This window comes from Pan paniscus, chromosome 8 (genome assembly GCF_029289425.2).
Source record: "Pan paniscus chromosome 8, NHGRI_mPanPan1-v2.0_pri, whole genome shotgun sequence".
NCBI classification, from domain to species: Eukaryota; Metazoa; Chordata; class Mammalia; order Primates; family Hominidae; genus Pan; species Pan paniscus.
Genome location: NC_073257.2, coordinates 12,574,329 through 12,593,982, shown reverse-complemented (window position 1 = coordinate 12,593,982; position 19,654 = coordinate 12,574,329). Strand labels below are relative to the sequence as shown.

Genomic DNA, 19,654 nt, shown 5'->3' with positions numbered 1-19,654 from the left:
TGCTTTAGCAAAGACAATGGTGGCATTGTGCCCCTCTCCTAGAGATCTGTGAAACTTTGAACTTGAGAGAGATGATTTAGGGTGTTTGGCAGAAGAAATTTCTAAGCAGCAAAGCATTCAAGATGTGACTTGGCTTTTTCTGAAAGCATACAGTCATATGCATTCACACAGAGATGATCTGAAATTGTAACTTATGTTTAAAAGAGAAGCAGAGCATAACAGTTTGGAAAATTTGCAGCCTGACCATGTGATAGAAAAGAAAAACCCATTTTCTGGGGAGAAATTCAAGCTGGCTGCAGCTTAATTTGCCTAAGTTAAGAGAAACCAAATATTAATCACCGAGACAATGGGGAAAATGTCTCCAGGGCATGTCAGAGATGTTCACAGCAGCCCCTTCCATCACAGGCCTGGAGGCCTAAGAGAAAAAATGGTTGTGTGGGCCGGGTCCAGGACCCCACTGCTCTGTGCAACCTTGAGAATTGGTGCCCTGCATCTCAGCCATTCCAGTTCCAGCTGTGGCTAAAAGGGGCCAAGGTGCAGCTTGGGCCATAGCTTGACAGGGTGCCAGCCCCAAGCTTTAATGGCTTACATGTGGTTTTGGGCCTGCAGGTGTGTAGAAGGCAAGAACTGCGCTTTAGGAGCGTCTGCTTAGATATCAGAGGATGTATGGAAACAAGTGAATGCCTAGGCAGAAGTCTGCTGCAGGGGTGGAGCCCTCATGGAGAACCTCTACTAAGGCAATGCAGAAATGAAATGTGGTGTTGGAGCCCCCACACAGAGCCCCCACAGGGGCACTGCCTAGTTGAGCTGTGAGAAGAGGGTCACCATTCTCCAGACTGCAGAATGGTAGTTCCATTGACAGCTTGCACCGTGCACCTGGAAAAGCCACAGGCACTCAGCACCAGCCCATGAAAGCAGCTGCAGGGGCTGTGCCCTGCAGAGCCACAGGGGCAGAGCTGCCCAAATCGTATGCAAATTTCTAAACCTGGCTTGAGTTTCTCCCCAGAAAATGGATTTTTCTCAAGGCCTTGAGAGCCCACCTTTTGTATCAGCATGCCCTGTATGGGACATGGAGTCAAAGGATATTACTTTGGAGCTTTAAGATTTAATGACTGCCCTAGATTTGGCACCATGCTTGTACAGCCTGCAGAAATGTGAGCCAAATAAGCTTCTTTTCCTTATAAATGACCTGGCCTCAGGCATTTTGTTGAGCAACACAAACAGACTAAGACAGTAGAAATCCTTGTCTTGTTCCAGATCTTACAGGACAAGCTGTAAGTATGATGTTAGCAGTTGGCTTCTCATAAATGAACTTTATTGTGTTGAGTTACAGTTCTTCTTCAGAAAAAAAATTGCACTCAGGGGTATCCTTAAAGAGGTATGTGCCTTCTATGTCTAATCTGGTGAAACGTTTTTTTCATCTCTCTCTCTCTTTGCTTAGAGAATGGAAGATCCTTTTTATCATAAAAGGATATTAAATTTTGTCAAATGCTTTTTGGCATCTAATGAGATCATTATATGGTTTTTGTCTTTAAATTCTGTTAATATGGCATGTCACATTTATTGATTTGCATATGTTGCAAATATCATATTGGCATACCATGCTTGCGTTCCAGTGATAAAACCATTTCTTAAAAGAAGACATGCAAATAGCTAACAGCTATATGAAAAAATGCTCAGCATTACTAATCATTAGAGAAATTAAAATTAAAACCACAATGAGATATCATCTCTCACCTGTCAGAATGTCTTTTAAAATGTTTATTAACGAACTTATACATCCTGAACATGTACCCCAGAACTTCAAATAACATAAAAATTAAAATTAGAAAAGATTTAATGACTGCCCTGTTGGGTTTTGGACTTGTATGGGACCTGTAGCCCCTTTGTTTTAGCCAATTACTCTCATTTGGAATGGGAGCATTTATTCAATGCCTGTACCCCCATTGTATTTTGGAAGTAACTGACTTGCTTTTGATTTTACAGGTTCATAGGCAGAAGGGACTTTCCTTGTCTCAGATGAGACTTTGGACTTGGACTTTTGAGTTAATGTTGGAATGAGTTAAGGCTTTGGGGGACTGTTGGGGAGGCATGATTGTGTTGTGAAACGTGAGAAAGACATGAGATTTTGGAGGGGCCAGGGATAGAATGATATAGTTTGGCTCTGTGCCTCACCCAAATCTCATCTCGAATTGTAATCCCCATGTGTCAAGGAAGGGACCTGGTGGAAGGTGATTGGATCATGGGAGTGGTTCCCCTATGCTGTTCTCATGATAGTGAGGCAGTTTTCATGAGATCTGATGGTTTAAATGTGTGTGGCAAATTCCTCCTCTCTCTCTCCTGTTGCCATGTAAGACGTGCCTAGCTTCCCTTTCACCTTATGCCATCACTGTAAGTTTCCTGAGGCCTCCCTAGCCATGCAGAGCTGTGACTCAATTAAACCTCTTTTCTTTATAAATGACCCAGTCTCAGGTAGTTCTTTATAGCAGTGTGAAAACTAACTAATACCTAGTCAGAAAATTTCTTTTAAGTAAATCTTCTGTCTAAACAAAAATAGCTTTAAGAAGTTGACAAGATTAATTCAGGACGTAGAAGATTCTGGTTAGAATTGGATGTTAGGTTAAAGACAGGGTCCTGGGGTGCTAAAGAACAAAGTAGAAAGAAAACCCTGGGGACAGGGAAGGAATTTGTGCTTTTATCATACAAAAGGGAACTTCTGAGAATAAACATGTAGTCTCATGACTTTATTATTTTCCTAAAGCCAGAAACCCTTTATTTTGCTTTTCTTTAACAAGCTACACTCATTATTCAGCTTAAGGTCATTCACTGAGCAGCCATCCCTTAATACAGAGTTTATATCCCAGTAGATTCAATTTTAAAACAAAGTTCCCTGAGATAGTATCTATATTGTATTTTAGACCAAATAGTGGATCATGTATACTAGGGTTTCCTCTACCCCACTAATATTGTGATTTTACTAAGAAAATCTGATTTTTAGAACTGGTTTGTTCTTTAACATTTCACTATTATTTATTATTTTTAGTTTAAGTCCATTTCCAGAAGTTTTCTACTACACGTAATTTTATTAAGGTATTTAAATTGGATTCGGTTTAATATCATTTTAAACAAAACCTTCATTTTTTTCTTTGAATTAGTACCATATTTTCTTTTTAGAAGTAATTACTGTTTCCCAGCACTCAGCAATTTAAAAAAATAACTGGCTTTGTAGACAAACCAACTTTTGCAAATAACTTATGTAAAACTACTTATTTAAAATTTCCTAGGGATCCCCTCTCCTGTTTTGGAGAATGAAGTGTGTGTGTGTGTGTGTGTGTGTGTGTATGTGTGTGTCTGTGTGTGTATGTGTTTAAACCAACACGCAAATTTTGCAGAATGACATTTCTTTCTTTTTTTGTCCGGTTAAAAGCTAAAAAAAAATGACTGAACTTATCCATTAAGAGTCACAACATTTTCATGGTTAATTGGTGGTCTTTTTTCCCCTGAGATTAATTCAATATTCTGTTCTGTATTAATTTCCCCCAGAAAATTTATGCTATAATGCATCTTGTTTTTATATGTATTCTAACCATTTTCTATTTTTATATTTAGTTGTTTAAAGAAGACCTTAAAGAAACACAAATTGGATTTTTCAGATTTATTTTCTCCATTTTTTAATTATGGCAAATTGCAAACATAAAAGTCGGTGAAGAGAGGGAGTGATTCATTTTCATGTACCTCTTATCCAAGTTTAACAATTATGAACACGTGGTCAATCTCACTACATTTTTATATATTTTTACTTTCGTTGGCTTGCTTTTTCTTGTGTTTGTTTAAAATGCTCTAACTTTATCTCCTGTTGTATTCAACATTTTACCCTAATTTTTGTGTACAAAACTGACCATGTTTCTCAATTACTTTAAATTTACTGTTAGTGGGAACCAATTTTTTTGGTTTTGCTTTCTCAGGCATTATTCATACTTCATGGTGAACATTTGGATGGGTGTTCGGGGACTCTTATATGTGTCAACAAGAAGCATTTCTGATTTAGGCCTACCTGGATTCTGAGTAGGGGAAAAACTGGTGAAACCAGTTTGACTGACATAGGAAATGTGACTAAAAATAGTACATTTTTCAAGTTCAGTGAAGGTTGAAACTGACAATTTTAAGTTTCCTAACAATGGCTACACCATCAACTCTATTCCTTTGTGTTTTTCTTTCTTTGCATAAGAAGAACATTGAAGCAAGGAGTCCAAATATCATTGACTGTGTGAGGGAGGTTGGCTTCTGTTACTTTAACAAGCTCTCATTTTCTTATTCTTCCTAGTGTCCAAGGAATGATGTGGATATTAGAAATTTATTAAAATGTCAGCGAGTCATAGGTTACTTGTTCATATATTTTCTACAATGAATTAATTAATGACATTAATGATGCAATATGGGTCACTTTAAACAGTGTCATATAAAAGTTAGGACAAATTTAAAAGGGTATCATATCCAGATATCGTATCTGCAGACCTGTGCCTCCCAGTCCATGGAGCAGACAAGAGCCTTGTCCCCCCAGGCACAGCTGCAGCTGCCCAAACCACGGCTGTGGACCCAGGCATCCCTGCACTCTTGGGGGCCCCCAGGAAGGCCCCCCTTCCCTCACAGGCTTGGATGTGTGTGCTCCCACTACCTGGCTTCTCCCTGCTGTCAGTGCCTGCTCCAGTCTCAGAGCAGACACTCTCACAGCCCAGCCAGGTGTGCACACACTCAGGGCAGTGCTGACACGCCAGCCCCCAGCCTTGGCCCACTACAGACTTTGGGTGTCGATAAGCATAGGAGGGAAGCCAAGGGGAGCTGAGGGCAGCTTGGTGCGGGCCTGCAGGCACACCTTGGCACCTATAGCATGGGTGCCATGAACAGCAGCAGGAGGCAAACAGGTTCCTGGGTGGAAGTTGGTGGGTCCCCAGTGAAGCCCCACCTTTAGGCCAGGGAGGACCTTAAGGCTGGTGAGTGTGCTGCCAATCCCATGGATCAAAATGGGAACTTGTGGTGCCTTTTCCCGGGCCACCCATGGCCACACATGGACAAATCAGTGCGCACTTCCTCCCCTCTGAGGCCCATAAAAGCTCCTGGCTCAGCTAGAGCTGTGCAGGCATTAGGACAACCAGCTGCAGAGAGGAACTGTCCACAACAGGGCCTCCTCTGAGCTATTCTGTCACTCAATGAAGCTCCTTTTCACCTTGCACGCCCTCCACTTGTCCACATACCACATTCTTCCTGGACACAGGACAAGAACTCAGGACCTCCCAAATGGCAGGACTGAAAGAGCTGTAAGACAAACAGGGCTTAAATACGCCCCTTGCTTGCCACATTGCAGGCAAAGAGAAGGAGAGAAATTCTGTGGCCCTTCAGGGTGCCCGGACCTGGGAGCTCCCCACGCCAGGGCTGTGACTCCCTCTTTGGGGCCCTATGGTTCCTGAAGTCTCCAAGCTTCATGGTGCCACTGCATTCCTTAGTTCCAGCTGTGGAAGCTGCTGGCAGTGCACTTGGTCCAGCCACACCCTCATAGACAGCCAGCACCCGTGCTGGCACCTGGAGCTGCCTGCCCCACTGCAGCATACTTGACTGTGTGCAATGGCCAGAACCCACGCTCACTCACTCATAACACCTCTCACCACTCCATGCTTGGCTCGCCCTTGGCAGGCATGAGATCCAGGCTGGTAGCATGAGCGAAATGCAGCCTGCCAGGCCGAGTGAGCAGAATGAGCCCAGTGGGCCTCAGCAAAACTCAAGGAAAGGCACCATTGGCCACAAAGGTTTCCAGCCAGAAAAGTGACACTCCAAGGATCCTGTAAGAATGCCTGGCTAAATTTTTTTTTTTTTTGAATCAGAGTCTCACTCTGTTGCCCAGACTGGAGTGCAGTGGTGCAATCTTGGCTCGCTGCAACCTCTGTCTCCCGGGTTCAAGCAGTTATCCTGCCTCAGCCTCCTGAGTAGCTGGGATTACAAGTGTGCACCACCACACCTGGCTAATTTTTGCATTTTTAGTAGAGGCAGGGTCTCATCATGTTGGCCAGGCTGGTCTCAAACTCCTGATCTCCAGTGATCCACCTGCCTCGACCTCCCAAATTGCTGGGATTACAGGTGTAAGCCACTATGCCTGGCCTTGTATTTTTGGTACAAATGGGGTTTCACCATGTTGCCAGGTTGGTCTCAGACTCCTGAGCTCCAGTGATTCACCCGTCTTGGCCTCCCAAAATGCTGGGATTACAGGCATGAGCCATTGCACCCAGCCAGAAGGCATTCTTTAAGAGCACACAACACAACTCAAATTCATGTGTTAAAATTGTTTATATGTCTGTTTCTGTGTTGAGTCCATAATACCAAGGGCACAGTCTGTATTTTATTCATCTCTGTGTATGCCTTACAAACAGTAAACAGAACATTTATGTCCAAGTGAATAAAGGAGTGAGGAGATCGATATTTATATGTAATGTCTACACACCAAATCACTTGTTTAGAGTACTTAGACATAGCAAACTTATTTTGAGTGAGACCACTAGGTTGTAAAACAGTGATGGTCTTTGTAAATGATGTTGCAGATGAAAATTTGAGGATAGTAGTTGTTTACGTACTTCCTGTGAAGTACTACAGGCCATGCATTGAGGATTAGAAATTCATTACCCACTTGTGAAGTTTTAGAAAGAGAATGCTTACAGGAAGCACATCATGGCCAAGGTTCAGGAAAGAGGGTAAACACTAGGGATGAGATTGCATCTGCATATATTTTGTCTACAAGGGCAGCCCCTAAAGACTTCAGAGCACACAGAATAAGGGCATTGCAGTGTTAGTGCGCCAAGAGCGCCTAAGAATATTGTGCAAATAGAAAGCATGTGTGTGCTGAGAATTAACTGGAAAAATAGCCTTTTAAAGAGTAACCTTTATCTGGAAGTTTGGAAAATTGAGTAGTTTTGGTAACTGAAGATAACTTTAAAAGTTAAGTTGCTTTGAAAATATCATTTTGCAACACTAAAAAAAGTTGGAATAATTCTCTCTGCTTTTTAATTGTTTTAATATCCCGGACCTGTGTGCAAATAATTTATTTTATTTAGCTAGATATGTTATTTTTTAAACTATTAACCTTATAGAAATATATTTCTTCTTTGTATTTGAATATGAAATGACACACCATCTTTATTTCCTAGCAGTTGATGAGGGATACTCTGCTCTCATTTTAAGATTAAGAGGTTGCTAAATAAGAAAGTAGCAGGCTGGGAGCATGTGCCTGTAGTCCTATCTACGTTACTTGGGAGGTTGAGGTGGGAAGATTACTTGAGCCTGGGAGTTTGGGGTTATAGTGCATGATCGTGCTTGTGAATAACACTGTGGCCTGGGCAAGATAGACCTTGTCTCTTTTAAAAAAGCAATTAAAATGAGATTTTCAGAAAACACTTATTTGCACATGATGTTGCATATGTGAATCCAGTGTTTCAAAGAGCAGCATGAAGAGGTAGAGACTAAATTTGAAGACGCATTTATTCTGTATAAATCAGACCACGCAATCATTTTCTTGCTAGACAGGAAAATCTCTCTCCTTTCCTAGTAGCTTAAAATGTTAACATTACTGGGAAAGATTCTTAAGCAACAGTTTCCATCCATGTATTATTTTTAGCTGGCTCTGAATATGTAAAGAGCCCTAGGACATAGTACAAGTATGTCTCAGGTATGTATTATTCTTTTTGTCAGTCGTAGCTTGGATTAATGATATTTTCAATATATCAGCAATCTACACAAATGGCCTGCTACTGTTTAGTTGTTTAAGAAAAACCCTATGCCACCCACCTCCCAGCAGGGGTGTGTGTGTGTGTGTGTGTGTGTATGTGAGTGAATGTGTGTTTTCCCAACGTTGGGATTTTGTTTCAAGTTGGTGATGAATAATGAGAAATTGAGCTAGTTGTAGAATAATTTACTCTAAAGCTTTATAATGTTCTTTGCTCTGGGGTTATCTTATCTTGGGAGGCAAATCCAGAAACACCAGTGATCAGTTCTGATTGGCCAGGAAGAACAGCCCCTTCTGGCCACCTTCTAGAGAGCCTGTCTACCTTCTAGAGAGCCTGTCCACCCTCTAGAGAGCCTGTCTACCTTCTAGAGAGCCTGTCCACCCTCTAGAGAGCCTGTCTACCTTCTAGAGAGCCTGTCCACCCTCTAGAGAGCCTGTCTACCTTCTAGAGAGCCTGTCCACCCTCTAGAGAGCCTGTCCACCTTCTAGAGAGCCTGTCTACCTTCTAGAGAGCCTGTCCACCCTCTAGAGAGCCTGTCCACCTTCTAGAGAGCCTGTCTACCTTCTAGAGAGCCTGTCCACCCTCTAGAGAGCCTGTCCACCTTCTAGAGAGCCTGTCTACCTCAGGGCTGTCCCTGGAAAGAGTGTAGGTCTTACACTCTAAGGCAGATTCTTAGAGTGTAGGTCTTTCCCAATTATCCCAGCATTGTAATCTTTTAGAGCTGCCTGTAAAAGATGTCTTGTCCAATTATCTCACTTCATAGAAGAAGAAACTAAAGGTTAGCCCAGACCTGCTGGCTTTGTTTTTTGGCAGGGGTCCTGCTCATCACCCAGGCTTGAGTGCAGTGGCATCATCTCACCATCTCAGTTCATTGCAACCTCTGCCTCCTAGTGACATCCACGAGCAGGGAGCCTGCAGGTCTGGGTGTGTGCACATGCCCTGACTGCCTGGCCCTGTGGTCAAGGATGGGGGAAGGCAGCTCTGCCTGCAGCTCCACCCCATTTATAAAGCACTGTGGTGCCTTCTGCTGGGGCATGTGTTGAGTGGTGCCTCGCAGGCACTGCCCTCAGGAAGTTCACTGGCTTGTGTAGAAGCTGGTAGGAATGTGCTAAGAACAGAGGTGTCAGCAGCCAGGTATTGGGCAGGTCCCAGGTCTCTGAGCCTCAGTTTCCTCATCTGCAGGAGGGTGGTAACTCTGCCCTGCTCAGCTTACCAGGTACAGATGTTAGTTTTCAGTGCAGAGGAAAAGCAGAGACCTTCCCCTCAGACGGCCATATTGCCTTGTTGCTGTACCCAACACTCCAGTGCTCCCCCAGGGGGTGTCCTGGCCTCCTCCTTTGTAGCTCTCAGGTGTCACATGTGGGTCCTGCCCTACCATCCCCTCTCCCTGTCTAGAAATGAGGCCTGCTGAGCTTGGAACCACCCCACTCCCTGCTTTCAAGCCATCTGCTCCTGGGTTAGCCTGTGGCTGGCCTGGCCTGATTCTACACCGATATGGGTGTTTCTCCACTGTTAGGGCAGCGGTCGTCCATCCTGGGGCTTGGGTTAGCTCTCAGCTGTGGCTGTTGTGCCTGTGCTTCCCCCAGGTCCTGGTGGTGACTCCAACCCTGCCCTCAGATATCCCAAGAGCAGGCTGACTGTCTTCCCCATTCCCACCTTTCCAGTAGCTGCTGCAAGAAGGGACAGACACTGCTGCAGAGAACTTGCCACGGCGTTTCATGCTGCGGCTGTTGGGGCCAGGCTGCACGCTCCATTCTGGGGAACAGTGAGGATTCCTGATCATCGGTCTTAACAGGGGACTGTCCAGTGGGTACCTGGATAGGCTGCCAGGAGTAGGGTGAAGTGGGGTTAGAGTAGTGCTCCCGTTGACGGTGTGTGGGTTCCTTAAGTGTGCACGTGCTGTAGTCTGCGTGCATGCTGTAGTCTGCGTGTATGCTGTAGTCTGGGTGCATGTCTGGTTTTTTTCTCCTCATCACTAATCAGTCTTGTGTAACCAGGTTGGCCCTGCTTCCTGCCTACGGGCTAGGGGTGTATCACTGGAGCTGCAAACGGGGTGATAGGGCGTCAGCAGCTTTCCCACACACAAGAGCTTCCTGACACCCAGCGCCTTATCTCCAGCTAACCTGTGGCTCCTCCAGGGATCCTGGGACTCAGGCTCACACTCCAGCATGGTGGGCTTTGCCCTTCTGGTGGTGCTGTCCTTTGGAGGCACCTTGGAACAGGGGTGCAACAGAGTTAAGGGAGTGCCATCTGTTGCATGGATACCTTGCTGCCACTCTTGTCCACCTTCCTGGGGCAAAATCCTGGGATGGGTCTTTATTTAAGAAGACAAAAGGGAGAGAGAATGCATAGAGGCCAGGAGCAGTGGCTCATGTCTGTAATCCCAGCACTTTGGGAGGCCAAGGGGGGGGTGGATCACTTGAGGTCAGGAGTTCGAGACCAGCCCGGCCAACATAGTGAAATGCTATCTCTACTAAAAATACAAAAAAATTAGCTGGTTGTGGCAGCAGGAGCCTGTAATCCCAACTACTCAGGAGGCTGAGGCAGGAGAATCGCTTGAACCCAGGAGTTGGAGGTTGAAGTTAACCAAGATCACACTACTGCACTCCAGCCTGGGCAACAGAGGGAGACTCTGTCTAAAAAAAAAAAAAAAAAAAAGAATGCATAGAAGTTGTCTGTGTGACCCTGGGCAAGTCATTTCCCCTCCTTCCCTCCTTGGGAGTCAGCTCCTTGCCTGTGAACGGGGACAGTGCTTCTCCCTTACAAAGCTGTTGTGAGAATTAAAGTAGAAAATGCACCTGTGGTGGTTGTTGGTAGTGAGTGGTTCCCCCAATCCTGACTCCCCTGCAGGATGAGGCCTGGGCCCAGGGACAGGGGATGGGCTGGCAGAGGATGCCCGTCCTAGAGAGGAACCTTCTTGGCAGACGTGGAGACTTAGCTAAGCAAGAGTCCAAGATCTAAGTTTGAGGGTGCCTCTTACACCCTGGAGCCATGAGTCTGCAGCTGGGTCAAGTGGCCTTTCTAAGCTTCAGTTCCTTATCGGTAAAGCCTGGGCAGTGGTGCCCAGCGTCTTTCACAGGACACAGTGTGAGTGCAGATGGAGACCCGCTGAGCAATCTGCTGGGGTGAAATTCATGGGGAGCACCCCTCCAGAGAGGGATGGCTCGCACAGGGCCCTCAGCCCAGCCCCTTGCAGGCTGGACCTTGAAGAGTGAGGCTCTGAGGTGAGACATGAGCACCTGGTTCCTGGCCTGCACCTGCGTCTGCACCTGTGTCTGCTCGGGAGTCTCTGTCTCGGGGGATGGACGAGGTGAGGGCTGGGCACTAGTGTCTGTATGAGGTGTGTGGAGAACTAGGGCACGTTTGGGGGACTGGTTTGTCCGATGTTGAGACCCTAGGGAAAGGTTTGGCCCAAACTGTGCTGGGGCATGTCCTCTAGGGGTCAGCCTGGACCTCAGTCTCTATTCTCCCTACCTTTACCTTCCTACCTTCAGTCCCCACACCAACCCTAGTCTCCCTTCCTTCACCCTCTTTGACGCCTCTCTAAGTCTGACTTGCCCGTGTACCATGGGTCAGAGCCCGCCACTTCCCAGGCCTCCCAGTGCTTCCCTGGGCAGATTCTGGGATCATTCAGTGGTGACTGCCCTGCTAGGGTGTCAGCTGTCAGATCCCTTCACAACCCCCCAACTGAACTCTGCCCTGAAGCACTCACGGTGGGCTCCCAACTGTCACTGTCTCCAGGGCCAAGGGCCAAACTTCACCTGCCTCACCAACAACAATCTCAGGATCGATTGCCACTGGTCTGCCCCAGAGCTGGGCCAGGGCTCCAGCCCCGGGCTCCTCTTCATTAGGTGAGCGTGGAGGGCCATGCCAACCTGGACAGGGATGAGGGTGAGGTCCCCAGGATGGCAGCAGCTACACCAGGACAGTGTAACAGCCCCGTGGTGCTGACACTTGCCCTTTCTAGCAAGCAGGCTCCTGGTGGCACACATAAGTGCATCTTGTGGGGCAGTGAGTGCACTGTTGTGCTTCCACCCAAGGCGGTGCTCCTGCCGTCCGACAATTTCATCATCACTTTCCACCACTGCACGTCTGGGAGGGAGCAGGTCAGCCTGGTGGAGCTGCAGTACCTGCTCTGGAGACACGGTATCAGCTATAGACCTGGGGCAGGGCCCCTTGCCAATAACATCCTGGCTGCTTGGGGGCTGGGGTCAGGGCCCTGCAGCCTGTGACCCCTGAGGCCCAGCGAGTGTTCTCAGTCCCTGCCAAGTGAGATCCAGGGCTGGGGGCAGGCTTGGCCCCTGGGAGAGGAGGGCACACATGGTTACTGCAGGGGCAGGGTTTTGTAGAAAATAAAGATGCAGGGCTGCTAGTTTGGGGCAGGGGCTGGCACTTGAGTCATGTGAAATGCACTTCAGTCATACCAGGAAGGACTCCAATAAGATGCTGGGAAGGACTTCCAGCAGCAGACTGTGAAGGAAAGGGAACACAAGATTTAGAAACCACCTAGTCTAGCTGCAGAGGCCAGAGGAAGTCTTTGCTGTCCTGTCCCGCCTGGGGCTTTTCTGGACCAGTCTCCCTGTGAGGTGCCTGGTCTGAGAGGGCCTGGACCATGCCCCACCCCTTGGGTGTGTTGACTGACACACCCAGACCCATGGGGCTTCAGCCTTAGGTAGATTCACTCTGTTCCAGTGAAGCTGGACCCGCTCTCTGACTTGCAGAGCATCCTGACCTGGAGCATCAGTCCTGCCTTGGAGCTGATGACCACACTTCTCAGCTATGAGCTGGGCTTCAAGAGGCAGGAGAGGTAACACTTTGACTGGCTTCCCCTGGGGTCCTCTCTCCTGGGAGCAGCAGTCCAGGGCAGACTCCCCACTCTAAACACGGAGATGTCAACTTGGAGTGATGAGGAGGGGAGGAACTGGAGCCAGGTGTGCGTGTGAACACACACATGCTGACATGCACCTGTGTGTGCTTTGTGTGTGTGTGTGAGTAGGGTGAGTGTGCCTGTGTCTCTGTGAGTGCATGCACATGAGTGTGCATGTATGTATGTGTGCACACACGTGTGCACTGAGGCTGCTCACAGCCCTTGGCCCTTCCTGCCCACAGGCCCTCTGATCCCACCCTGGAGGCGGCCAGGCAACACCTTTGTTGCTGTGTCTGTCTTTCTCCTGCTGACTAGCCTGACCTACCTCCTGTTCAAGCTGTCGCCCAGGTAGGTAGCTGATGTGTGTGTGTGTGTGTGTGTGCGTGTGTGTACATGTGTGAGCGGGCAAGAGTGTACATGTTAGTGTATGTGTGCAGATGTGTGACTGTGTGCATGTGTGAGTGTGTGCATGTGTGACTGTGTGCAGGTGTGAGTGTGTGGTGGGTGAGTGTGTGCATGTGTGAGTGTGCAGATGTGTGACTGTGTGCATGTGTAGTGTGTGGTGGGTGAGTGTATGTGTGCAGATGTGTGTCTGTGTGCATGTGTAGTGTGTGGTGGGTGGGCCGTCTAGGGCCACCCTTGTCTGGTTCCTCCCCTCCCCTCTCCACTGTCTGGTCCTGGACGGGGTGGGCTTTTCCAGTCTCCACCCTGGTCCAGAAGAGGGTTCTCAAGTTGCCAGGGGAGAGAAGGGAAGGGGGATCTGAAGCAGAGGCTGAAGATAAGGGCAGCTTGGTCCTGACCAGACCCAGAGTCACCGAAATCAAGAGCCGGAGGTTCTAGTCTCCTGCCTCTGGAGGAGCTTGGTTTGTTCTTTTGTTCACACGTTATATGAAAGGTCAGTTGGGGCATCTGGTATGCACAGGACCCTGTTCTCACCCTGGCCGATGCCTTAGAGAACAAGATGGACAAGGACCCTCCTTAAATAAACCTTCATGCCTCATGCACCACATGTCCGGTTACAAAAGGGGGTGCAGGGGCCATGTCAGGCCTCAGATGTGAGGAAGAGGGTGTGGGGAGAGGGGTGTTGGGTGGGGCTAAGCGGGAGGGTGCTTGGCTTCTCCTTGGAGCAAAGGAAAGTGTGAAACTGTAACGCGACCTAGTTTATGTTTTGAGGAATGGATTGCTGGGAAAAGGGGACATGGGGGACCTGCTGGGGGCCAGCGGGGTGCCCACAGGGAGATGATTTGGCGTGAGCCAGTGAAAGAAGTGGAGATAGAGCAAGGTGGAGGGAATTGCAGGGTCATAGGGGGAGAAATAGAGGGGACGTGTGGCTGGATGAGATATGAGCGGTGACCCCTGAGGTGGGGAAATGGGGCACAGCCTTGCGGGGAGGTTGGCGAGGTCTATTTGCACCTGTTGGGTTGGAGCCCCAGGTGACATCCTTGTGGGAGGGTCAGTGGATCTTTGGCAGCAAGTCTGGTGCTCAAGGAGACACTGGGTGGGGTGGCAGCCACAGAACTTCTGCTGATGTCAAAGACGAGGTTCCTGGAGGTGCTGGCTCCGTCTGCGGGCTGAGGACCCGGCTGGTAACTCCCATTCTGAACCCACCATTGGAGGTCATGCTGTAAAGGACACCTGCCTCAGTATAAATCAGTTCTGTGTGGCCGTTAGGCAAGGAGGCCCAGTTGGGTCCTGCCCTGAGAGTGGGTTGGGATGTGATGAGATGGGAGAGAGGCAGTGGCAGGGATGAGATGGGCGGGCCTCCTGCTGATGGAAGGAAGCTCAGCCTCTGTGGTGACCTCAGGCCCCCTGCGTCCCCATAGGCCTCTGACTGGCCTCTCCTGGCCTCAGGGTGAAGAAAAACTTCTACCAGAATGTGTCCTCTCCAGCAGTGTTCTTCCAGCCCTCTACAGTGTGCACAATGGGAACTTCCAGGTGTGTGCAGAGACCATGGCAGGGCGTTGGGGGCAGGTGTTGCCCAGAGCTCCGGCTTGCCCGAGATGTTGGCTTTCAAGAGGGTTGGCGGCCAGTATGGGAGCCTTGTCAGTGCTTGGAGCCTTTTTTGTATATTCAGTGTATTTCAATTTATACGCTGTGTCTCCAGTGGGGAAAAACTAGCTTTATTCTCCATTGCTGATTTCTTTTTGTTCTCATGTCTCCAGTTTCACTGTTGATGGAAAAATGTAAATTTCTCATGACTTATCTCTGTCCCCTCTGGTTTGCGGCTGTCTGCACCCACCATGTGCCTCACCTCCTCCTTCTGCGAAGGTGTCTGTCCTGTGGCCGTGGGGAAGGGTCTGTGGTGTGTGCGCTGCCCTTGGGGCTCTCACTGCCTCTGGGCTCCTGCTCTGCCTGGTCCCCTGGTCCCTACGGATCGCATGCTGGCACCACAGCTGAGGAGTGGGCTCTTCACTTCCCCCTCTGTTGCCCTGTTGGGCCCCCACAGCCCAGGCACCAGTGAACAACTTGGGGGTTCCATCAGCCCCTCCCCTCCCTGCTGGGCTGGCGGTTCATGCCCCCTGGGTGGGAGGAGGGGGAGAGGGAGGGCTCCAGTGAGTGGTCCCTGGTTGTTCCCCTCAGACTCCTCACTTTGGGCAAAGGACAAGAAGCAGTGAGGGCCCCTCCCTGGGTTCTGGGCCAAGCTGACCCCTCTTCTCCAGGATCTTCCCTCCCTGTGCCTTAGGGCATCCCTGGGCCCTGTGTGGCAAGGATGTCCCCTCCGCACCGCAGCTCCAACTTACTATGCAGAGAAATCCTTTTCTCTCTCAATGAGGACCCTAGTTTTCAAGATTTTTGTCCAAATGTTCAATTTGAACCCTAAACTGGGCACCTGGCTCTTGGCAGAGTCTCCCCTTTTCCCCAAGGTGGTAGGTGTGACCGTCACGAGCCTGGGCAGCTGAGTACAAGGCTGAGCAGGACACAGATAGTAACTGTCCCCTGGACTGTCATCCTGTTATAGGCACCAGCTCTTCCCTAGAGAACAAGGGCACCTGCCAGTTGTTATTTAGACCCTCGGGTGGGGATCTGGTGCCGTAGGTTTGTCTCCAGGGAGCAGTGCAGTGACGGAGGGTGTGTTGTGTGTTTAGGGAGCAGTGCAGTGACGGAGGATGTGGTGTGTGTGATGCATGGGATGGAGGCTCCTGGTCCCACCAAGGGAACAGCTTCCTTTTGGAGGTGGGGGCCTCCTGTGGCCCCACAGAAGGATCCAGGTCTGCTGGCCGTAGCCCAGTGCTTTGAAAGTCACCAGTCCTGACAGTGACTCGTGTGTGTGTGTGTGTTTGTGTGTATGTCTGTGTGTGTGGCTGTGTGTGTGTGTGTGTGTGTGTGTTGGGAATGCCCAGTCTCTGTAGCTGCTGAAAGGCCCTGAGGCACATGCTGTCAGGAGTTGGCTCTGTCCTGAGCAGATATCACCATCTGTACCTTGGTTTAGGCTGCTGTGAGCACCAGGCCCTGTGCTGGGGGAGTGGTGAGAGGCCTGAAGGGACTCAACATCCCATGATGAGGCTGAGCTGGCACATGGAGGAAAGACAGAATGTTCAAGACACAGGCACTCCTTGGCCTCTGGGTGTGGACTTCAGAAGGGCTTCCTGGAGGAGGAGGGAGGCTGGGCTTGCCAGAAAGGAGGCAGCTGCTTCCAGGATGAGTTCTGAACATGCTGCCTGAGCCCTTCGCTCCTCCCACACTCTGTTCCAGACTTGGATGGGGGCCCACAGGGCAGGTGTGCTGCTGAGCCAGGACTGTGCTGGCACCCCACGAGGAGCCTTGGAGCCCTGCATCCAGGAGGCCACTGCACTGCTCACTTGTGGCCCAGTGGGTCCTTGGAAATCTGTGGTCCTGGAGGAGGAGCAGGAGGGCGCTGGGACCAGCCTCTGGGGCAACCTGAGCTCAGAGGATGTGCTGCCAGCAGGGTGTAAGGAGTGGAGGGCACAGCCGTTTGCCTATCTGCTACAGGAGGACTGGGCCCCCATGTGCCCCACCAGGCCAGCTCCCCCAGACTCAGAGGGCAGCAGTAACAGCAGTGACTACTGAGCCTCGAGCTGCTACGGGGGATGCCACCCCTCAGCCCTCCCAGGAAACACACAGAGCCCTGGGCCCATCCCAGCCCTGGCCTGTGGCCTTTTCTGTGACCATCAGGGCTTGGAGACCCAGCAAGGAGATGCCTGGGTGCTGGCTGGTCACTGCCAGAGGTCCGGGCTGCATGAGGACCTCTAGGGCACGTTGCTCCCTTCTGTCCTCAGCAAGGCTTGGTCCTGGACGTTCTAGGTCCCTGACTTGCCATATGCATCATGTCCATTTTGGGAAAATGGACTTAAGTCTCTGGAACCCTTGTCTGGGACTGAACCTCCTGAGAACGGGCCCTAGTAGTGGTCGGAGGTCCTCTCTGGATGGAGGCTCAGGGGCAGCTTCAGGGAGGAAGGATCCCTCTGCTCAGTGCCTGTGGGGAGGAACCTCTACCCTCAGCATCCTGCCCACAGGTTTCTCCTTCTGCTGTCCCTTTTCTTTATCCCTGACCTCTCTGAGAAGAAGGTTATGGTCTCTCAGCTGTTCCGCCCTCATCCCCTTAAAGGGCCAGCCAGGGCCCAGTGGACACAGGTAAGGCACCATGACCACCCGGTGTGACCTGTTTGTGCCTTCCTGAGGCACCTTTCTAGAGATTAAAAGGGGCTTAATGTCTGTTCCAAAGTGCAGATGGCTGGGAAGAGGGGCCAGAGGAGGAGTGAGGGGTGAGGTTTGGCCATCCCTGGGCTTTCTGGGCTCTAGGGACAGCGTGGTGGAGGCTCAATGACACTTTTGGGGACAGCAGGGTGGAGGCTCAGGGACAGCTCTGGAGACAGCAGGGTGGAAGTTCAGGGGCAGCTCCAGGGACAGCAGGGTGGAGGCTCAGGGACAACTGGGCTGAGCTCAGGGTGGAGGCTCAGGGACAGCTCTGGGCTGAGCTCAGGGTGGAGACTCAGGGGCAGCTTCAGGGACAGCAGGATGGAGGCTCAGGGACAGCTCTGGGCTGAGCTCAGGGTGTAGACTCAGGGACAGCTCTGGGCTGAGCTCAGGGTGTAGGCTCAGGGACAGCTCTGGGCTGAGCTCAGGGTGGAGGCTCAGGGGCAGCTTCAGGGACAGCAGGGTGGAGGCTCAGGGACAGCTCTGGGCTGAGCTCAGGGTGGAGGCTCAGGGACAGCTCTGGGCTGAGCTCAGGGTGGAGGCTCAGGGGCAGCTTCAGGGACAGCAGGGTGGAGGCTCAGGGACAGCTCCTGGGAGGCCAGCACCCTTCTTCCTCCTTGTCCTCATCCTCCCATCTGCTCCAGGAAACTGAGAGCTGAGGCTGGAGCTCCCAGACAGTCAGTGCTGGAAGTGACCATCCAGCAGTGATGGTGGCCTGTGAAGGGTCCTGCTTCTGTCCTCAGCCTCTCATGGGGTGGGCTTGGGGAGGAGCTGTGGTCTGGAGAGAGCGGCAGATGGAGCAGAACGTGCCTGCATTTGTTTCCTAGGGCTGCTGTAACAAAGTGCCACAAAATGGGTAGCTTAGAACCATAGAGATTTGTTGTCTTAGTTCTGAAGTCCAGAAGTTGGAAATAAAGATGTTGGCAGTGTTCCTGACTACAGGTTCTTAGGCTCCCATGAAACAGAAGTTGATACAACGCCAAGCAAGCTTCCCAGACAAGGCTTTATTAAATCTTATGCCCCTAAAGGTTGGGCAGAAAAGAGACATATTAAGTCTTATGCCCTAAAGGTTGGCCAGGAGGAAGGATTCTTGGCTGGCTCCCCAAGGGGAGTGCGTTGTGGTGTCCTGAGGGTGACATGCATAATTTATGAGTTAGGTGAGTGTCATTACACGTATGGGGTGGAGTGAAGGCTGCTCAGATGCAGTAAAGAATCATGCTAACACATACGTTGCGTGATCAGAAAATAGCTGAAAAGCCCATACCTGGGTGGGGACTTTAGTATTATAATGAGGCCAGGGGTAAGGATTGGTCATTCTCCTGGCCTCGTGCACAACAGGGTGATGGAGTCAACTCCCTTGAGTAAGACTTACGGCGAGATGCTGCTTATCTTAGTTTATTTCAGACGGTTGGCAAGGTCTGGCCAGCGAGTATGGCACCTGGAGGGTGGTGCTGCAAGGTCTGGTGGTCAGCGGGCACGTATGGAACAACACGTTAGTGGGGGTGGGCCGAGTCCCATTCTACTCTGTCTCAGCAGGGCCATGCTCCCTCTGAAGGCACTAGGGAAGTATCCGTTTCGGGCCTCTCTTCAGCTTCTGTTAGTTTCATGGCTTGTGACAGCAAAACTCCATTTTTTTTTTTAAGATGGCGTCTTGGTCTGTCGCCCAGGCTGAGGTGCAGTGGTGTGATCTCAGCTCTCTGTAACCTCAAGTGATTCTCCTGCCTCCACCTCCGAGGTAACTGGGATTACAGGCGCCAGCCACCATGCCCAGCTAATTTTTGTATTTTTAGTAGATACAGGATTTTGTCACGTTGGCCAGGCTGGTGTCAAATTCCTGGCCTCAAGTGACTGCCTGCCTCCACTTCCCAAAGTGCTGAGATTACAGACATAAGCCACTGCACCTGGGCATGTCATCTGTATATCTTTTTTGGTGAGGTGTCTAACTTTTAATTGGGTTGTTTTTCTTTTTGTTGTTAGAATTTGTTTGTATATTTTGCGCACAAGTCTTTTTCAGGTTTGTTTTTTAAATATTTTCTCTCAGTCTGTGGCTTGTTTTTCGATTCTCTTAACTGGATATTTCACAGTGTAGTCATTTTAAATTTTAATAAAGTCCACATTATCATTTTTTTATCTTATGAACTGGCTTTTGGTATTGTATCTAAAGACTCATCACCAATCCAAAGTCATATGGATTTTCTTCAATAACTTTTACAATTTTATATTTGAAAATTTAAGTCTACAGTCTATCTTGAATTATTTTTTAGGAGTGAGCTATGAAGTTTGTACCTACGTTCATTTTTTTCCCTATGGTTTCCGATTGTTCTGTCGCCATCTATGGAACAGACTTTTCTTTCCCCACTGAATA

At 49.6% G+C, this 19,654-nt stretch overlaps 1 protein-coding gene and 1 pseudogene across 1 annotated transcript; both read left to right on the top strand.

Annotated features, from left to right (window-relative positions):
• Positions 1–9,566: 9,566 nt before the first annotated feature.
• LOC100968559 (interleukin-9 receptor-like) lies at positions 9,567–12,577 on the top strand. The gene is made up of 4 exons (XM_008953355.3): positions 9,567–11,076; positions 11,515–11,617; positions 11,734–11,912; positions 12,459–12,577. The coding sequence occupies exons 1-4, from the start codon at positions 10,998–11,000 to the stop codon at positions 12,575–12,577; spliced, it is 480 nt and encodes a 159-aa protein (XP_008951603.1). The 5' UTR covers positions 9,567–10,997.
• Positions 12,578–12,811: 234 nt separating this feature from the next.
• LOC103782698 (interleukin-9 receptor-like) lies at positions 12,812–16,896 on the top strand (annotated as a pseudogene).
• The last annotated feature ends 2,758 nt before the right edge of the window (positions 16,897–19,654 follow it).